Source organism: Cotesia glomerata, linkage group LG2, assembly GCF_020080835.1.
Source record: "Cotesia glomerata isolate CgM1 linkage group LG2, MPM_Cglom_v2.3, whole genome shotgun sequence".
NCBI classification, from domain to species: Eukaryota; Metazoa; Arthropoda; class Insecta; order Hymenoptera; family Braconidae; genus Cotesia; species Cotesia glomerata.
The window spans coordinates 3,383,807-3,402,162 of record NC_058159.1 but is presented as its reverse complement, the minus strand read 5'-3'; the positions used below and the strand labels follow the sequence as shown (position 1 = coordinate 3,402,162).

Here is an 18,356-nt window from a genome sequence, read left to right as displayed (position 1 = left end):
TAGTACAATAAATATCTCTCGCTACTTATTCTTAGAATATAATATTAGATTTTTTGTCCTCAAAATTAGTATTCAAAACACTAATATACATTTTTTTTTTTTTTTTTTTAATTACCGAGAGACAAATCAAATTTATTATTAATCATTAATTAATAAATATTAGACAATTAATGATGGTAAATCCGTGTTTATCACAACTATAACTTTATATCTATACAGTTAAAAATTTTGCGTCAATGCGTCAAAAAATTTTGTGTTAAAAATTTTTATGTTATATATCTAACACTTTTTTGTGTTAATTTGAAACAATAAATGTTAAATTTATATGTAAAGGTGTTAAATATTTAACACAAAAATTTTTTGACGCAATGACGCAAAATTTTTTACTGTAAATATAAAAAAAAAATTATTTTCCCATAAATAAAATTTGTCTCTATCAAGATTATTAAAAGCATATTTTCATATCAAAAGTTAAATCAACCCAACAAAAATATTACACCAGCAATAAAATAATTTTTTTTTATCAATTCAAAGTTCTTTTGATGCCTTTAATCTCACCAAGATCTCTTTAGTGAGAACAAGAAAATCCAGTCCATCCCACAGTGTTTAAGAGCATTCATTTATCTCAATATTTATAATAATAATAATAGTAATAGTAATAATAATAAAAATAGTAATAACAAAAAGAAATAATAAGATATTATCATAATAATACAATAATAAAAATAAAATTCGCCGTTTAGATTTCAGAATTACGGGTAAGGCTGTTCGTACCCGCGGCGGGAGATCGCGAGCGGATACACGGCCGTAGGTCACGAATTACCGGTGGTCGATAAAACAGGGAGGTCCCTGTGCGCCTGAGGGTCCCTGGCGTGAGCGTCGCGAACTGCGCGTGAGCCAAAAACGCGATCGCAGCCGGAAATCTTGCACCTGACCTCTTCCATGGGCAATCTTTCCTCAAGAGAGCCAATGGGCGAAGTCGCGGGCGAAGACAGGGACTTAGAAGGACTGCGCTCTTCATTGAGCCTTGAAAGCTGGTTGAGCTGCGAAAGGTGCTGCTGAGTGAGTCCATTGAGTCCCGCTAGGTGACTCGCAAAGGAAGAGAGCCCCGGAAAAGGACTTAAATGGGGCGGCATCAGGAGATGCGGGGGCGGGATCCTGGCGGCTAGGTCAACTGCGGAGGGGAGTCCGTAGCCGAGACCATCAGCGTAGAGCCTGGCCAGGAAGTCGTTGTGCAAGAGCGGACTCATCTCTGCGTCCATCCTGGGCGACAAGCTCGGCGGGAGGCTGGAAGCGCTGGGCGGACTGGAGCTGGTGGAGAGGAGCTTCCGGTGGAGGTTCAGATTCGCGGAGTGCCTGTCCCTGGAGCGCTTGGAGGGGAACGCGGCGTTGCAGCCGTCGACGCTGCAGCGGTGCATCAGCTTGAGGTGGACGTTCTGGTAATGGGTCTTGACCCCGAAGTGGTTCTGGAAGACCTTCCCACAAGCGGTGCACCTCCGGGGGTTGTCTCTGTCCAGCGGAACCTCCTGAGTGCTGACGAATCCGCCGTTCTCGTACCTGGCGTAGGTGATGAGACTATTGTCCGCATCTGTGGCCGCCGTTGAGGGCGAGGCGCTGGACGAGCGCGAGCCACGAGAGTAGTTGTCCATGTTGCTGCTGGTGTCCTGATGGAGGGTTGGACTCGAGCTGGAGAGCCGGACTGGGCTGGTGGAGATCCGGCCAGGCAGACTCGAAGTTGATCCTCTGGGCTCTCTGCTCCCCGGTCCGTACGGCCCCATCATGCGACCCTGCGACAAGGACTCGAGTTGACGCAATGCATTCGAGGAGTCGAGGGAGAGGTCGTCGGTGGCGGGAGGAAAGCTCTCCACCGAGCTCGGGGCTCGGGAGATCACTTCGGGACGCTCACCTTCTCTTTTGAGCTCCTCCTTGGAGTCTTCTCGCTCCAGCTCCTCCTCCTCCTCCTCTAGATCCGGATCACGTTCTGGCTCCTCCTTCACCTGGACGGCCGGCTCCTTCGAGGGCTGCGGCTCCTCTGGAGAGTGAGACCGCTTGGGCGACCTGACGCTGTTGGCGTGAGAGCTCAGGTCTCTGGGCTCGTCCTCGTTCTCTTCAGTCTCGATTCTCTCCTGCTTGACCGCTTTCAGGTTGTCGTTTTCAGCGGGGGAGAGCGAAGCTTTTCGCTGTTCGGCCTCCAATCGGGACATCGACATGTCCTCGGGCTGGTCTTGGAACACGGCATCGTTGGAAGAGTCGCCGTCTGTCGACGACGAGTGGATCTCTGTTGGCATGGCGCAGCGAGTCGGGTGTTGGGACTTTCGTTTTCTTACGCCGCGGTTGAAGGCGATTGAGTTTGGTTGAGTATTCGGCTGGTAGTGAGCGTTGTTGTTGTTATTGTTATTGTTGTTGGTGTTATTATTATAATTGTTATTATTACTACTGCTATTATTGTTATTATTAGTGTTGTTATTGTTGTTAAAGGAGACTGAATGATCAACAGCCCCTGTAGAATCAGTATCATCAACACTATCAGCATTGCTGACCAAATCTTCCTCGCCTTCAACAGACAACTTGGGTCTCTTCGCCAAATTGAACGGCTGGGATTCCCTGTCATCTTCGCTCCTGACCATGGTTGCATCCATAGAGTCCATCTCATCTCCCACAATAACAATTCCTTCTTCATCGTCTTCATCTTCCTCCCCTTCAAGGATAATCGAGGGCGTTTGAGAGGACGGAGAAGCTCCACCAGTGGTGCTTGCGGTGCTAGGAGGACCTCTCATGTGAGCGCTGGTTGTGATAGTATTAGAAAACGCGGAGAAAGGCCCAGTGGAGGGAATAGTAGTCGCTGCAGTGGTAGTTATCATCCTCTGATGCATAGCCTCGTCATACATAGCCTGGCTCTGCGTCGACGATAATTCCAGGTGCTTGAAGTCCAGAGCGCAAAGAGAAGCAGGAGATCTAAGCTCTGGCGGCGGAGTCAGTAGCGGAAAAGACCCGAAGGGCAGATGGTTCAGCCCACTGGCAGGGACAGGCAGTCCAATTTGCTGGGGCAGTACCAACGCGTGGGCCATTGAAGATCTTCCGTCGTGCGGCGAAATCTTCCGACGTAGATGTGGTGAGTGGAGTTTAGGGTTCGGGTTGGCGCTGTGCCGATTTCGGGATCTTCTGGAGCTGAATTTGGTGTTGCAGCCTTTTACAGTGCACTGATGCATTTCTCTAAGATGGACCGCGCTGAAGTGGATCTTCAGGGCTCCCTTGTCACAGAAAGTCTTCAGGCAGACGTTGCATTGGACGCGTTTCTTTCCTGTAGCAGGATTTATAAAGGGCGTTCCCAAATTGGGAGGCAAGTTGGAGGTTGTTCCCCATTGGCTGCGTTTTCCGGGCGACTGGGACTTTCTTCCGGGGACTCCGTGGGGCCTGGAGAGCGTAGGGGTCGCGTGGAGGGCAATAGAAGGGTTTCTGGAGGCCCTTTTGTCCTGCCTTGCGGAGTCTTTGCGGCTTAAATTGAGGGCGCTGCCGGAGTTTTCGTCATCGTCCTCCGTTTCAGAGCCGACTTCGCTGATGCTCTTCTCACCTCCGCTGAAGGACAGGTCTCCTGGAGAAGTCAGTCCGGAGTTGAGCTTCCCGATGCCATGGTGGGAGAAGTTTACGGGGAAGTTTGGAGGCAAGGCCCCGGAGGATCCGGCGACTGCCAACGGATGGCCGAAGGCTAGAGCGGTCGTGGAAATGGGCGCCACTGGCATTGGGGGCCTCAGTTGGGCCGTTGAGTGGTGGGGAGGGCTGTGCGGCCGCAAGGACTTTCGAGCCTGGATTAGTTGGTCCAGCGGTGGCGGCCCCAGGTGCGGGAAACCCGCCAGGCCCAGGCCTCCGAACTCCCGGAGGTCAAACGGCTGCATGTTCTGGAGTCTGTTGAGTGGCGAGGTCAAGTGCGAAGACTCGATGCGTGGCGAGGTGGTGATGCAACTGTTGGTTGATGATACTGCTGCTGAGGATGATGAGGCGGATGTGGCTGATGCTGTGAAGTGCTTGGTTTGGGCGGACGGCGACATGGAGAGGTGGGATGACGTGGTGGGGGGAACCTGAAGCGAGGGCCCGAGTCGAGATCCTGGGTGCGGCAGTCGGCAGTGGAGCAAGTGCATCGACGGCGGCAAGTGGGCTAATGGCATAGTCGGCGGAGATGGACGGCGACTCGGTGACATAGCATCCGTGGAACCCGAACCGGCAGCCGCTAGGAGCTGCTGCACCAGTGGACGCGTTTCTGGGAAACGAAAGAACTGCTGCAACACCAGCGGCTCCTCCTCAGCTGAACATATGCTCCATCGGTCCAGCAGTGGGCCGTTCTGCGAGTCCTGGAAGCAGAAAGATGGTTTTTATTAGTCGTGATTTGATTTATGTTTTTTTTTTTGAGTAATTATGTACAGTAAAAAATTTTTCGTCATTGTGTAAAGTGTAAAAATTTTTGTGTAGAATATTACACTCTAGTGTGTAGAATTTACATTCTCATGTGTTGATTTAACACACTAGAATGTTGAATTAACATTAGTTTGTGTAAAATAATTGTGTTAAACTTGACGAAAATTTTTTTACTGTGTGGAAATAAAATAAAATTATGGAAAATTTTTTTTGGATTGATGTTAATTGTGAAAATTTGATAATAAATGTTAATGTAAACATAAATTTGAAATGAAATTGTAGTTATTGATTGATTAAATCTATTTATGTAATTTATTTGAATGTTAAGTTTGAAAATGACGTATGAATTATTTATTATTTATTTATATATGACAAGAAAGTTTTATAATTATGGAATGAATAAAATTTTTTTCAATTTTGATTTATTTGTTAGAACAATTATTAGATGTCTTAAATTTTTCAGTATTATGAAATTTTAGTGAAGTGAAAGTATTAAAATATCAAATATGTGACTTAATTAAACATTTCTCAACAAATAAATTGTCATTAAAAAATTCAATAAAAATTTCACTTGTAAAAATAAAAGAAAAACTAATATAATTTTTATTCAGTTTTTAAGAATAGAAATTTGATGAATTAGTCACTTATTTTTTCTCTTAAAGCTCCTGAATAAAAATTCAAAAGCTCTTTTATCAATTTAAAATTTTTCATTCCAATACTTTACTTAATGTTCAAGCTTTTGAAGTCATCTACACAGAAAAAAAAATTTACTTGAATCAAGTAAATAATTTTGAAGAATTTCATCATCCTGGTTTGAGTTTAAAAATTCTTTAAATTGTTTAAAAAAATTTACCTCGATTCAAGAATTTTTCGTCTTGATTCAAGACAATGAGCTTCTTCAAAATTATTTTCTTGGTTCAAGAATTTTACTCTTAATTTAAGTTAATTTTTTTTTAGTGTATTAATCATTAGAAAATTTTATTTTAAATTTTAAAACAGAAAACAAAAAACTTCATCAAAAATAAAATAAAATATTTTTCCCCCCACAAAAATACTACTCGGAAAAAAAAAACTCGAAAAATTACAGTATATAATGCAACGTGGCGCTTCGTGGTGAAAACTGGAAAAATTACAGTTTCAAATGTAATTATTACAGATTTTATAAGAATTAAATTGTAGAATGTAATATTTACATTGATACATTGAAAGCTCTGAATATTAAATTAAAAAATTGAATTTAGAAAAATGTTATTTCAGACTGTAATTTTTCTAGTATTGATTACGACGGTACCGATTTTAAATTTTATACTGTAATTTTTCAAGTTCTCTTTTTTCCGTGTACCAAAAATAAAAAAAAAAAATTTTTATCATACGATTCCAAATTGATGACCCGAAACCTCACTGATAGAAGAACTTTTTAGCATTTAAGAAGATTTCTTTGTATTTAAGAAATCATTTCTTAAACATCATTTCTTAGCATTTAAAAAATATTTCTTAGTATTTAAGAAATATTTCTTAGTATTTATATTTCTTAGTATTTAAGAAAGATTTTTTAAATCCTAAGAAATGATGTTTAAGAAATGATTTCTTAAATAGAAAGAAATATTTTTAAACACTAAGAAATCCTTCTATCAGTGCTCCACTTGATATCAAAAAATTCCAAACTCACAAAATATTTTCATTGGTACATCCAGTAAATTTATTTATTTAGAAATAAAATAGGACACTTTGAGTAAACTGAACTCGTCATTGGATTAAAATAATCCTATTTCGAAATTAACAGTTCGGCTGAGTATCTCCGAGGTATAGTAGCTTAGCGCTGAATCGGCGAACCATTATATCTTATATCTGTGATATAAATTTAGGGTGACGGTGTATACAAATTTCCGTGAGTTTGTCTTGAATATCTGGTCCTCTAGCTCGGTATATCTATATCTATATCTATCAAAACGAGCTCCACATGTAGCACACTACAAATACTCACACACTTATAGAATAACAGTAACAGTAAAGATTGTTTATTTACTCATGCCGACAAGACGGAGGTAACGCAGGACGCCGCGACGCTTACACGTCTTGTATATTTTCTCGAGGGTAAGAGAAGACCGCCCGGTGTGGCCACTCGTCTTCCTCTTACTCTTTTTCACTCTCCACACATTACATCGACCTACCTACATACCATGCAGAACACACATGACACGCTAAAGTAATATTAAATATTAAAATTAAAATTAAAATAAAATAGCAAGTATTAACTACTAAATACTAAACACTAAATGTATATTTAGCGGATAAACGTGTACTGCACGTAGCACGTCCACTCTAGGTTCCACGTATGATTATGATACCAGCAGCGCTGGAGATCGAGATGGAGCATTAGACTCTCTCTTCCGTGTGTAACCTATGAACCAGGGCTACGTGGAAATTCGTCACGGTCCGTTAGCGTCCATCATGATCATCGGGAATTAAAGTCACGGAAGCATGTGTTCAACTTCTCTTCTCTTCTCCGCCGATTATAATAATGATAATAAAAATAATAAATAGTTTAAGAGATAAAAATAAAAATCATGTTAATGATAAAAAGCTAGATCGAGATGGCAGGGGTCATCTGAGCATGTTCTATCACTCACGGACACACACGGTAGTTTTACTTCTATATACTCGATCTGTTATTATTATGGTTTAAATTCATTTCCTCCAGATGGGATATTTAACTCCAGGTATCTGCCTGTTTTCTAAACTCGGGAAATTTTAATCCTAAACGTTTAATCAGCGAGCTTTAGATTGTTGCGAGTAATTGATTTCAAGGATTTGGGGTTAAGTTAGTCCAAGGATCATATTTGTGATTGTAAAGACGAGGTTTCAGGAAATGAATGGTCAATCTAATCGGATTTTTTATTTAAGATAGTGAGTGGTATGCTTTGATTTGAAGTATTTTGTAAAGAAGTGATACTTGGGATCTAGAAGAGAAATCTGAGTTTTTTTAGTTTAATAAATTATGGGTTTATAAATATAGATAGGACATTTTTCAAACTTGAACTTTTAGTGGTTTTGAAAATAATTTTTTGATTTTTTTTCTTTTTTATATTTTATTCAGTATTTACAATTGATGATAATCTATATTATTAAGAGAATAAAAAAAATTTTGTGTCCAAGATAGTCATAAGATAAAATCGGTTTTTTTAGTGAAATTTAGTGCATTTGAAAATGCTCTATCCTTAGATTCATAATTAAGAAATGACCTTGTATCTTGTGAACTATTGACAAGTTTAAAGATATAAGCTCACCTCGACATTATACTCATCAAGACCTTCCGTTTGAGTACCCACATCAATTTTTCATATATTTTATATATTTATATATTTCACAAATACCATGTATATAAAATATATAAAAAATGCCATGTGGGTACTCAAATGAAAGGTCTCGATGAGTGTAACATCGAGATGAGCTTATATCTTCAAAAACATCAATAATTAAGAACTGACTTTGCTATCTTGTCAACTAATGATATTTTTGAAGATATAATTTGAAGATATATATAAGCTCATCTCGATATTACACTCATCAAGACCTTTCATTTGAGTACCCACATCAATTTTTCATATATTTATATATATTATATATATGTATATATGAAAAATATGTCAAAATGCATGTGGGTACTCAAATGAAAGCTTTTGATGAGTGTAACATTGGGATGAGCTGATATCTTTAAAAACATCAATATTTAAGAAAGTATAGTGCAATTTAACAGAAGTCATTATTTAATAATGCAAAATTTTATTTATTTATAGTTCAAAAGTCACGAAAGTCACATAATTACTGCAAGATTGCTAGTAATAATGAAAATATTTATTAAAAAATATTTTTGTTACTAAAAATACAAAATTTTGAATTTGACATTAGAAAAATTTCCAAACCAAATTGAAAAAAAAAAAAACAGACTATTAAAATAGAAAGTGATTAAATAAAGTCAATGCGTCGTATGTCGTTTAAAAAAAAAATAAAAATTTAGTTTGATATGACTAGAAGGTAGCTGTATAGACATAGAGCGGTAGATGATGAGCCTCAGAGAGGTGAGACTAATGACTAAACGTGTTACGTAAAGTAAGAAGGATCTAGCCTACTCCGGTGATGAGAATGCTAAATAAAAGGCTACCGCGTGCCTCAACAGAGACTAAGACCGTGAGACCGAATTTTAATCCTCGCACGCGAACCAGAGCACACCTTTTCTCTCACTCCCATATTTTTATTTTAATCTGCTCTTCTTTCCCTCTACTTCTGGTGCTCTATGCTTCATATACTAACACTCTACTCCACAAAGCCTTGTACACGGTGGATTAAATATTTAACGTGTACCATCTTGGCTGGAAAAAGTCCACACACACCAGAATTGTACGGAACAATTCCGTAGTACAGGTATGTTACAATTACATTAGGTCTAGTTATTTCCACTCCATATTACTCGCACTCTCGTCACGCGCGACGTGGAATTCGGGTCGCGTGTCGACAGGTTACCGTGAAATCTACACGCCAAAAATTTTATTTTACATTTTTAATAGTAATACCTATGCACATTAATTCGTTATTACAATCATTACTATAATTAAAATCACGGCTACTATTAAACTCCATTTTTATTTATCTCCGGATGTGGATTAATTATAAATATCGCGTGTGTAATTGTACCCCGACTATGTATTTTGTTCGTTAATATATTAGTCGACTATTTTCTCATTGTCAGTCGAGTCCATCTTGTTGTTTTATTGCATTTTTTATTTTAAATGTAAGATTGAGTCGCGGCCTACGAGCATATATTCCCTCTCCGCAATATAATAGTTTTATATGGACCTCCTACACCTGCGTTGCCACTCGGTACGTGGCGTCACTCAACGGTCGATGCTTGAACTTATGTTTTTCCTCTACAATATTATTTTCTTCTTTCAAATTATTTTCGTTGGAAATTTTTTACAATTTATTTCATAAAAAAATTGGAATTGTGAATTTATATTTAATAAATTTTTTAAAAATCCATTTATTCATTTCTTCTTTTAAATTATTGTCATTGAAAATTCTTTACAATTTATTTTATAAAAAAATTGTAATTGTAAATTTATATTAAATAAATTTTTAGAAAATTTATAGATTTTTTGAGAAATTTTTAAATTATTATATTATTATTGTAATTTTAATAAATTAATATCAAGAAAATTTATTATGAAAATTAGATTAGCAGATATTTTATAATTTTAAGTACTTTTTCAACAAATAAATTATGTCAAAGAAAATGAGAAAAAAAAATTGACATTTAGAAAATTAAAAAAATAAAAAATGCAATTTTTTAGAAATTATTTTTCAGAGCAAATTTATTTATTAAAAAAAATTAAAAAATGGTCAAGCGACTTCTAACTTTAATGTCATAAATTTTCCTTATAAAAATAAAAAAAAAAATGTTTTTTTAATGATTTTCTTAAAATTAATTTGCTTGTAGAAAAAAATTTCTAGAAAATTGTTAATTTAAATGTAGTCAGTTTTTTGTAATTGAAATTTTATGCATTTATTTATTATTTAGACTAAAATCTTCAAAATTAAAAGCTTGATTACTATTATTCACATTTAAATTTAAACTTTGATTTTTTGTATTGATTCTAAACATGTTATTTTAATTTCAATTTTATTAATAATTAATTTTAATCATAGTCTACTAAATTAAATTTTTACAAAAAAGTTTCGTATTTAAATTTTGAATGCTTTAAAATAAAAAAAGAATATCGAAAGCTCTATAATTAATTATAATTTAATATTTTTCATTAATTTGTTATTCTTTCATTTGAAAATACTAATTAATTGTCTTTGTGATAACTCACAAAGACAATATACAATTATTAATAAAAAAACGTAAATAAATTTAGTACCAATGAAACATGAGGCTCATACTTATAAAAATGAATAAATAAAAACTGTGTAATGAGTAGGAGTAGTGAGAAGTGATAAGGATCAGTGACATGTCAGTTGAGTAGACGATAGACGATGAGACTCACACAATCAAAGAGTATAAAGAGACATTATATTACACATATGAGTACATTACATGTATGATTTCGAATGTAGAGGCGGAGGAGTTAAGAGACTTACGCGGCGGTATAGGTGCACAGAACGGGCAGCGGGTATCGAACGGAGGTGCCATCCGTGACTGGACAGCGCATATGATTTCACGCTCCGCGGACCTGTCTTATTCGTGTGTAGAAATCGTGAAGATCTCAAGGAGGATTGTATCCGCTTTTAAATTGGATTGCAGCTACTGCACGACCTCCTATTTTCTATTTTTCCCTTACCCGCACTGTCTTCTTTGTCTGCAATTAATTTTGTCTCCGCGAATCGTAAATATGCATGCTAATGGCCGAATATAAAAAACTTACCAGCTAACTACCGCAAGATTGAGAAATATTACACTTTATTTAATATTTTTAGGCAAATTGACGCAATTCCAGGACTTCCGCTATGAATATTTTGTCTTTGTGAAAATTTTAAATATGGGAATTTACGTAAGGCAAGAATTGTTCTCCGAAAATTGCATTTATTTTTTAAAATCACGCGAATTATGTTCATGATATTTTTAAATAAAATAATTTTTTTATAATGATAATTCATGAAAAATTTGTTTGATATGGCTATATATGGCTTAATATTCCCATATATCATTTTTTAATATATCAATATGGAAATTGGCCATATCAGACTTGACATGGCCATATATGTCCTCATATAACGCTGTATGGCTTTGTATGCACATATAATTTTTTATCTGGTCATATATAGCCTAAATTATTAAGATAATGGCATATCAGGCCATACATTTCAATATAAAAAATTATATATGCATATATCTGGCCATATAAAGACATATATGGCATCATATGCCCATATATGGTCTAAATTATTAAGATAATAGCATAAAAGGCCATACATTACTATATAAAAAATTATATTTGCATATATCTGGCCATATAAAAATATATATGGCATCATATCGCCATATATGGTCTGAATTATTGAGATAATAATATAAAAGGCCATATATTATAATATAACAAATTATATATGCATATATTTGGCCATATAAAGACATATATGGCATTATATGGCCTAAATTATTAAGATAATAGCATAAAAGGCCATATATTAGCATATAAAAATTATATATGGATATATTTTGCCATATAGCGTCATATAAAGACATATATGGCCATATTTGGCCATATCAGAAAATTTTTTTCACAGTAACCTCGTTATTCATTTAACAAAAATCAATAAAAATAAATAAATATGTGTAACATGATGGCGGCACTAGAGTTTGAGTATTTACCACAAGTTATAAGTAATATTAACTATAATTTGACAGTCCTAAGGCGATCTTAAATAAGAAGGTTGCGATCTTAAATAAAAATAAGTGAAATATTGTATACATGTGTAGAAATAAAAGGCATGCATATTTTTGAGTATCGACAGTATATACTTTCCCATGTTAACATTCCCCGTTCTCAATTTACATATGCTATATATATAAATATATATATATATATTTATGGATACCAAATGTCATTTTTTCATCGACGAGCCCGCGGGCATATTTTTTGCACGACACATACTCGACTCAATTTCGAAGCAATTAACATTTAGTTATCTGAATTAATAAGTTTTTTATAATTATAATTATAATTTATTATAATCAACCTGGTCTGTTACCTGTTTGATGATTATTATAATTTCTGGATGAAAAAAAATTGTCTTTTGTCGGAACGGAAAATTGTCAATCATTATATATATTATTTTGATATTTACCGTAATAAGTAATCAGACATCGATTACTATTTCTGTTCCTTCGTGTCGCGAATGAATTTAAAGGTTAGCAATTTACTTGTCATTAGCGACTTTTATGTCGATTTAGAATAATTTAGTACTTGGAAAAAAATTTATTTGATTGAAAAAAAAAATTCTTCAAGTATTTTTAACTAAAAATTATTTTTTTTTCATTAAAATTAAAAAAGAATTTTTTTTTTTATATAATATTTTTCAGTGGAAATGTCAAATGATAATGATTATTTTTTTGGTCGATTAAAAAAATTTACTTGACAGTGACGTTTACCAAACAAGTTTAAATAGCCCGCAGAAAAGATTCAGATCCTGATTCTGGTCAACTTACAATTTTTTGATCATGGCTCACCGTTTTTGTTTACATAAAAAATGACATTAATTTATGACAAGTAATTGATAAAAATTGAAACATAAACCTCAGCGATAATAAATTATCGGAGGACTTTTTTCCGTCGTAGACTTATCTCATCCCAAGATTAAATTTTTCTAAATTACTGTAAATATCATCGACTATTTTACACAGTAAAAAATTTTGCGTCATTGCGTCAAAAAATTTTGTGTCAAATATTTAACTTTTTTATGTGTAAATTTAACATTTATTGTGTTAAATTAACACATAAAAGTGTTAAATTAACACAAAAAAAGTGTTAAATATTTAACATAAAAATTTTTAACACAAAATTTTTTGACGCAAAATTTTTTACTGTGTACACTGATAGAAGGATTTGTTTATAGTTAAAAAGATTTGCTAATATTTAACAAATCATTTATTAGAAGCCATTTGTTAGTCCTTAACAAATATTTCTTAGTATTTAAAAAGATTTATTAATATTTAATAAATGAATATCAGATTTATTAAATACAAACAAATCATTTTAAATACTAAGAAATATTTATTTAATACTAAAAAGTGGTCTCTAATAAATAATTTGTTAACTATTAACAAATATTATTTAATACAAATAAATCCTTCTATCAGTGTAGATACAAATATTTATATAAGTCACAATTATTTATAATAAGTAAATGGCTACCACACAATAAAAAGTAAATTTCCTTGACTTAAAATCTTGGATCACACGATTATTGAGAGACTATCCAGCTATTTTCCAGCGTGTATTCCGTGAGTTAATGCTGTACTGTATTAATACCGATACGAGCAGAGGAGTCATACACGTGAGAACCGGTTTTACATACTTTTAATTTCACGGTAACGTCGCCAGCAATTCAGTTTACATGAATACTCCCCATTTTCTACGCGAGTATCCTCCACTTATATTCTCCGCGTTTCGAGCTTAAGTCCCCGATGTAGATTGCAGATAAGGGATAAGACTGAGGACCTAAGGACTCAGATATAGCGCTCCAGTACCAGAATAAAAATAACAATAAAAATGATAAATAATAAATAATAATAAGAGACATTTATAATCGCCGGTCACCTTCGACTCGCTCTTCCGAGTATCCCCGCAAGAAATTTTCACGCACGCAATCAACTTGCTTATATTTATATTTATATTTACCAGTAGATTATTATTTATATACTTTCTCTAACATATCAAGCTCTATACCAGGATATTTATGAATTTAACATCTAAATGTTTACTTTAATGCAGTTTGTCTATCATCTATCATCAAATCAAGTCTGATTGCTTTGGACGTTTAGATAATTGACACCTAATTTTTATTTTCTTTAAATTTACTTATAATTTAGGCTTCAAATTTTTTTTCAAAATTTTATCAAGAAAAAAAAATTGTGAGATAATTTTAAAAGTGTGAAAAAAATTTGACGATTTTTTATCCGAAAAGAATGTTAAAAATTTTAAAGTTAGAATTTTTTTTCACTTTAAAAAAAATTCAGGATAAATTTTTATCAATTAATCTTCATTTTTTTTCACAAATTTTCAGTAAATTTATAAAATTATTATTCGAATAATTTTTGTCACAAAAAATTTCTTCTCGCTGAAAAAAAATAATTTTAATTAAGTAAACTTTTTTTCCGTACAAAAAATTGCACAGTAAAAAATTTTGCGTCAATACGTCAAAAAATTTTATGCTAAAAATTTATATGTTAAATATTTAACACTTTTTTGTGTTAATTTAATACAATAAGTGTTAAATTTACATAAAAAAGTGTTAAATATTTAACACAAAATTTTTTGACGAAATGACGCAAAATTTTTTACTGTGTAAAATTTTCACAAATTTAATTAAAATATTAAATTCACATTTGAATATTTAAAAAATAAAACACTAATTATTATTCCACAAAATTTCTAATCACCATGAATAAATCCGATCACTAATCCGTCGGTAACACTCAGCACTTTTATTTCCTTAAATAATTATTTTAAATTAATTATAAATAAAAATAAAAGCACAATCAGTACTCGAATTTGATCACAAAGCCTTATAATAAAAAATGGTAATAAATCAGCGACATTTGTGATGTCAATGACGTACTAGATAAATAAATCTGAGGCAACATATACACGTACTTTATTTTTAGCGTTCACCCATAACGTATAAATATCTACATACGTTATTTTATTTCGGGTACTCTTGAATAACGAGTAAAGAGTAACGATCACCGGATGCTGGATATATTCATATTTCTATTGTACTCATTTTGTTCTCATAACAATTTACATATTTACCATCATTATTATTTATAATAATATTAATAATACTTGAGTTTTAAACTGACAACCAACTGACATTTGATATCTCATAAACAAAATAATTGTTAAAGTCACAATCGCGACTGACAGTACTCGACTCGTTTTGTGTTTTACGTCTTTTGTCACACGATTGTGGATATCGTCGCACCTGTCATCCTTATTCTTATCCACGACACATACAATCACTTTTTAAATATCAATTTACATTTACAGTACTTTAATTATAACAAAATACAATTGTTAGAGTATAAAATAAACAATTAATACTATACTACTATTTCTTTCTTTATCACAATTTTCGTTATCATTATTATAATGATCAATAGAAGTTACAAGTGTCTCTATGTTTGAATCTACGCCTGAGTAAAATGTCGAGTTTAATGTTTACTACATCAGTGTCGCATGAGGTCACTCTAATCTCTGTTGATAAAAACACGTCCGATTATTATAGAATTTTTAATAAAAATACGCGCACGTGTTCGAAAATCTTTTCATTTATTTTAGTACACATTTTTACTCAAGAAAATTGTAAAAAAGTTATATTTAACAATTTAGAAGTATGAATTTTGTCAATTATTAATTAAATATTGACTGAGAAATTTTAGTTATATATTTAAATAAATTTTAAATATTGACACATCAATTGTCACTTTTAAATTATTCAAAAATTAGTTGTAAACTACTTATAAATTTACACTTATTTGTCACTGTTTTAAAGTAAAAATGTACAAGAAATTTTTTGATTAATAATTTACACTTTAAATTGTCACTTTTATAATAAATATATTTTTGAATAATTTAAAGGTCAGTTTTGAAATTTTCAGGCCATTTTTATTTCAAAATTATTGACTTCAAAATTTACACTTAAAATCACTGTTTTAAAATGAATATTTTTAATTTTAAAAAATATTAATCATGAAATTTCTTGTACATAAATTTAAACTTTAAAGATTCAAAAAACTAAAAATTGACTCCAAAATTCACATTTATAAATGTCACTGTTTTATAATAAATATATTTTTGAATAATTTAAAGGTCAGTTTTGAAATTTTAAGAAAATTTTTATTTTAAAATTATTGACTTTAAAATTTACACTTAAAATCACTGTTTTAAAATAAATTTTTTTAAAAATTAAAAATATTAATCATGAAATTTCTTGTACTTAAGTTTAAACTTTAAAGATTTTAAAAACTAAAAATTGACTTTAAAATTTACACTTAAAAATGTCACTTGCTCAAAATAAATGTCAATATATTTTAAAAAATGCACAAAATTTAAAATTTTATTTAAAATGAATATTTTAAAAAATTAAAAATATTAATCATTAAATTTCTTGTACATAAGTTTAAACGTTAAAGATTCTAAAAACTAAAAATTCACACTTAAAAATGTCACTCGCTCAAAAAAAATGTCAATATATTTTAAAAATGCACAAATTAGAATTTTACAAAAACAATTTTGATTTTTTACGAAAAAATAATGATTACTTTCACTGTATAGTATTTTGTGAATGGAATGAGTGTGAATGCGACGATGAAGATTCCTGCTATCTAAAGAGATAAATATAAAAATATATAAAAGGTCCACCGACTAACCTGCAGTATGTATCCTCGGGAGTAATCCTCGTGTGTCCAGCCGAAAGCGGCTAGCAGTCGTGTCACTTTCGCGTTGGGCAACTGGTTAAACAACAGATCGAGCAAAATCTTAAGTCGAATGGGTAGCGCGCGTGAGCCGTAAAGGACGAGGGATGCGACGTCAAACACGGCCGTCGGCTCGACAGTCTCTGAAGCCGGTGGACTCTCCTCCTTCTCCGCGACCTCAAGAGTGTCCCCACCATCGTGGCCACCACCACCCGGGCAGTCACCGTCACCGTTTCCACCTCCACCGGAGTCAACCTCTACCCTCCCTCTGGCGCTTTTGTCCTCCCTTCCAGGACATCGTGGGCTGGTGGCGACATCCCCTCCACTTTCCGCGGCGCGGGCTGAGGCTACGTCTCGAGGACTTGTCGGCGGCCGCTGGAGGCTTGACAGTCGCGCGAGCGCTGCAACATGTTCAAATATTTTTATTTTATTTATTTATATTTACAGTTGGATGGTCAGTTATTTATTGTATTATTGAGACATCAAGTAATTATTGATTGATTAATTACTAGGACTTGGGTAGTGGAAAACAGTCGATAATTCATGACAGAAATTATTATTGATAGGCTTAAGAACAATTTTATACTGTACAAGAAGAAAATTTTTTTGAGAATTTTTATAGAATTTTTTTGTTTGATTAAAGACAATTAAATTTATTAAAATGATTTTTTTTTGTAGGAAAAAAAATTAATTTAATTTTAGAGAGAAGATTTTGGACAAAAAAAATTTTTACTAATTTTATTTTATTGAAAAGAAGGAAAATTTTTAATTTTAGAAATTTTTCTAGATTTTTAAATTTTATTTTTTAATACAAGAAAAGGATTTTTTTTAATTAATAAAATAATTAATTTAATTTTAAAGAGAAAACTTTAAAAAAAAAAAAAATTATTTTGAAGAATTTTATTTTATTAAATCAAGAAGAAAAATTTTTAATTTTAGGAATTCTCTTATTCAAATAAATTCTTATATCAGTAAATAATTACACACCTTCTAGGACAAGTTTTCATTTAAACAATTGTTTTTTCAATAATTACATATTTTAAAAAAACTGTCCTGTTAACAAAATTTGTTAGAAAATTATACTTTAAATTTATAAATGAATAAATTTATCATTTACAGCGAAGAAATCGCAATCGAGTTCGCATATAAATAAAAACATAAAGACAGGTGTTGTCTCTCTCTTGCATCTTCGTCATGCAGTGAAGTGTGTAGTGAATAGTGTAGAATGGTGCAAGTCTGACTACTACGAGCGCTTCTACTAGGTATTACTACTTACTACTACTACTGGACTCGCGGATCCCCACCCAGCCGCCCCCGCGTGGGGATCGCCCCACTACTGAGTCACCTGCTACACTTTGCACCCATCTAACGTTCATACACCTAACCGGATAAATCATATTATAAATATTACTTATTTCATACTTCAAATTGTATATCATATCAAGGGAGGCTTTATTTGTCTAGTATCAACTTTCGGAGTACAATGACTTTCATATCTTGCTTTAAATAGTCGGTAATTATTTTTATAACTGTACTAGGATATTATTAAGGCAACTAGCGGGAATTGTTTCAGGAAAAACGATAATAAAATTTATTTTTATTGAAAATTAAAAATTAAGATTTAATTGGGAAAATTATTATAGTGTAGATTATAATCCTTGTGGTGAAACTTTATAAAATTGTGTTTGATTTACTTCTAATATAAAGTGTTTGCACGTAACCTACTGCCTCTAGCGGATTTTTTTACAAC

The 18,356-nt window shown here is 33.0% G+C and overlaps 1 protein-coding gene across 2 annotated transcripts in view; it reads right to left on the bottom strand.

Annotated features, from left to right (window-relative positions):
* Positions 1-525: 525 nt before the first annotated feature.
* LOC123260063 overlaps positions 526-18,356 on the bottom strand; it is a 174,632-nt gene continuing 156,801 nt past the window's right edge. The window contains exons 4-6 of one of the 2 annotated variants that reach the window (XM_044720986.1): positions 16,562-17,007; positions 1,907-4,346; positions 1,442-1,787 (exon numbers count right to left, since the gene is read on the bottom strand). In XM_044720986.1, coding sequence (XP_044576921.1) covers positions 1,576-1,787; positions 1,907-4,346; positions 16,562-17,007 — 3,098 coding nt within the window. In that variant the 3' untranslated portion in view covers positions 1,442-1,575. Of the gene's footprint in view, positions 4,347-16,561; positions 17,008-18,356 lie in introns of both variants that reach the window. The other variant, XM_044720985.1, reaches the window with a different exon arrangement.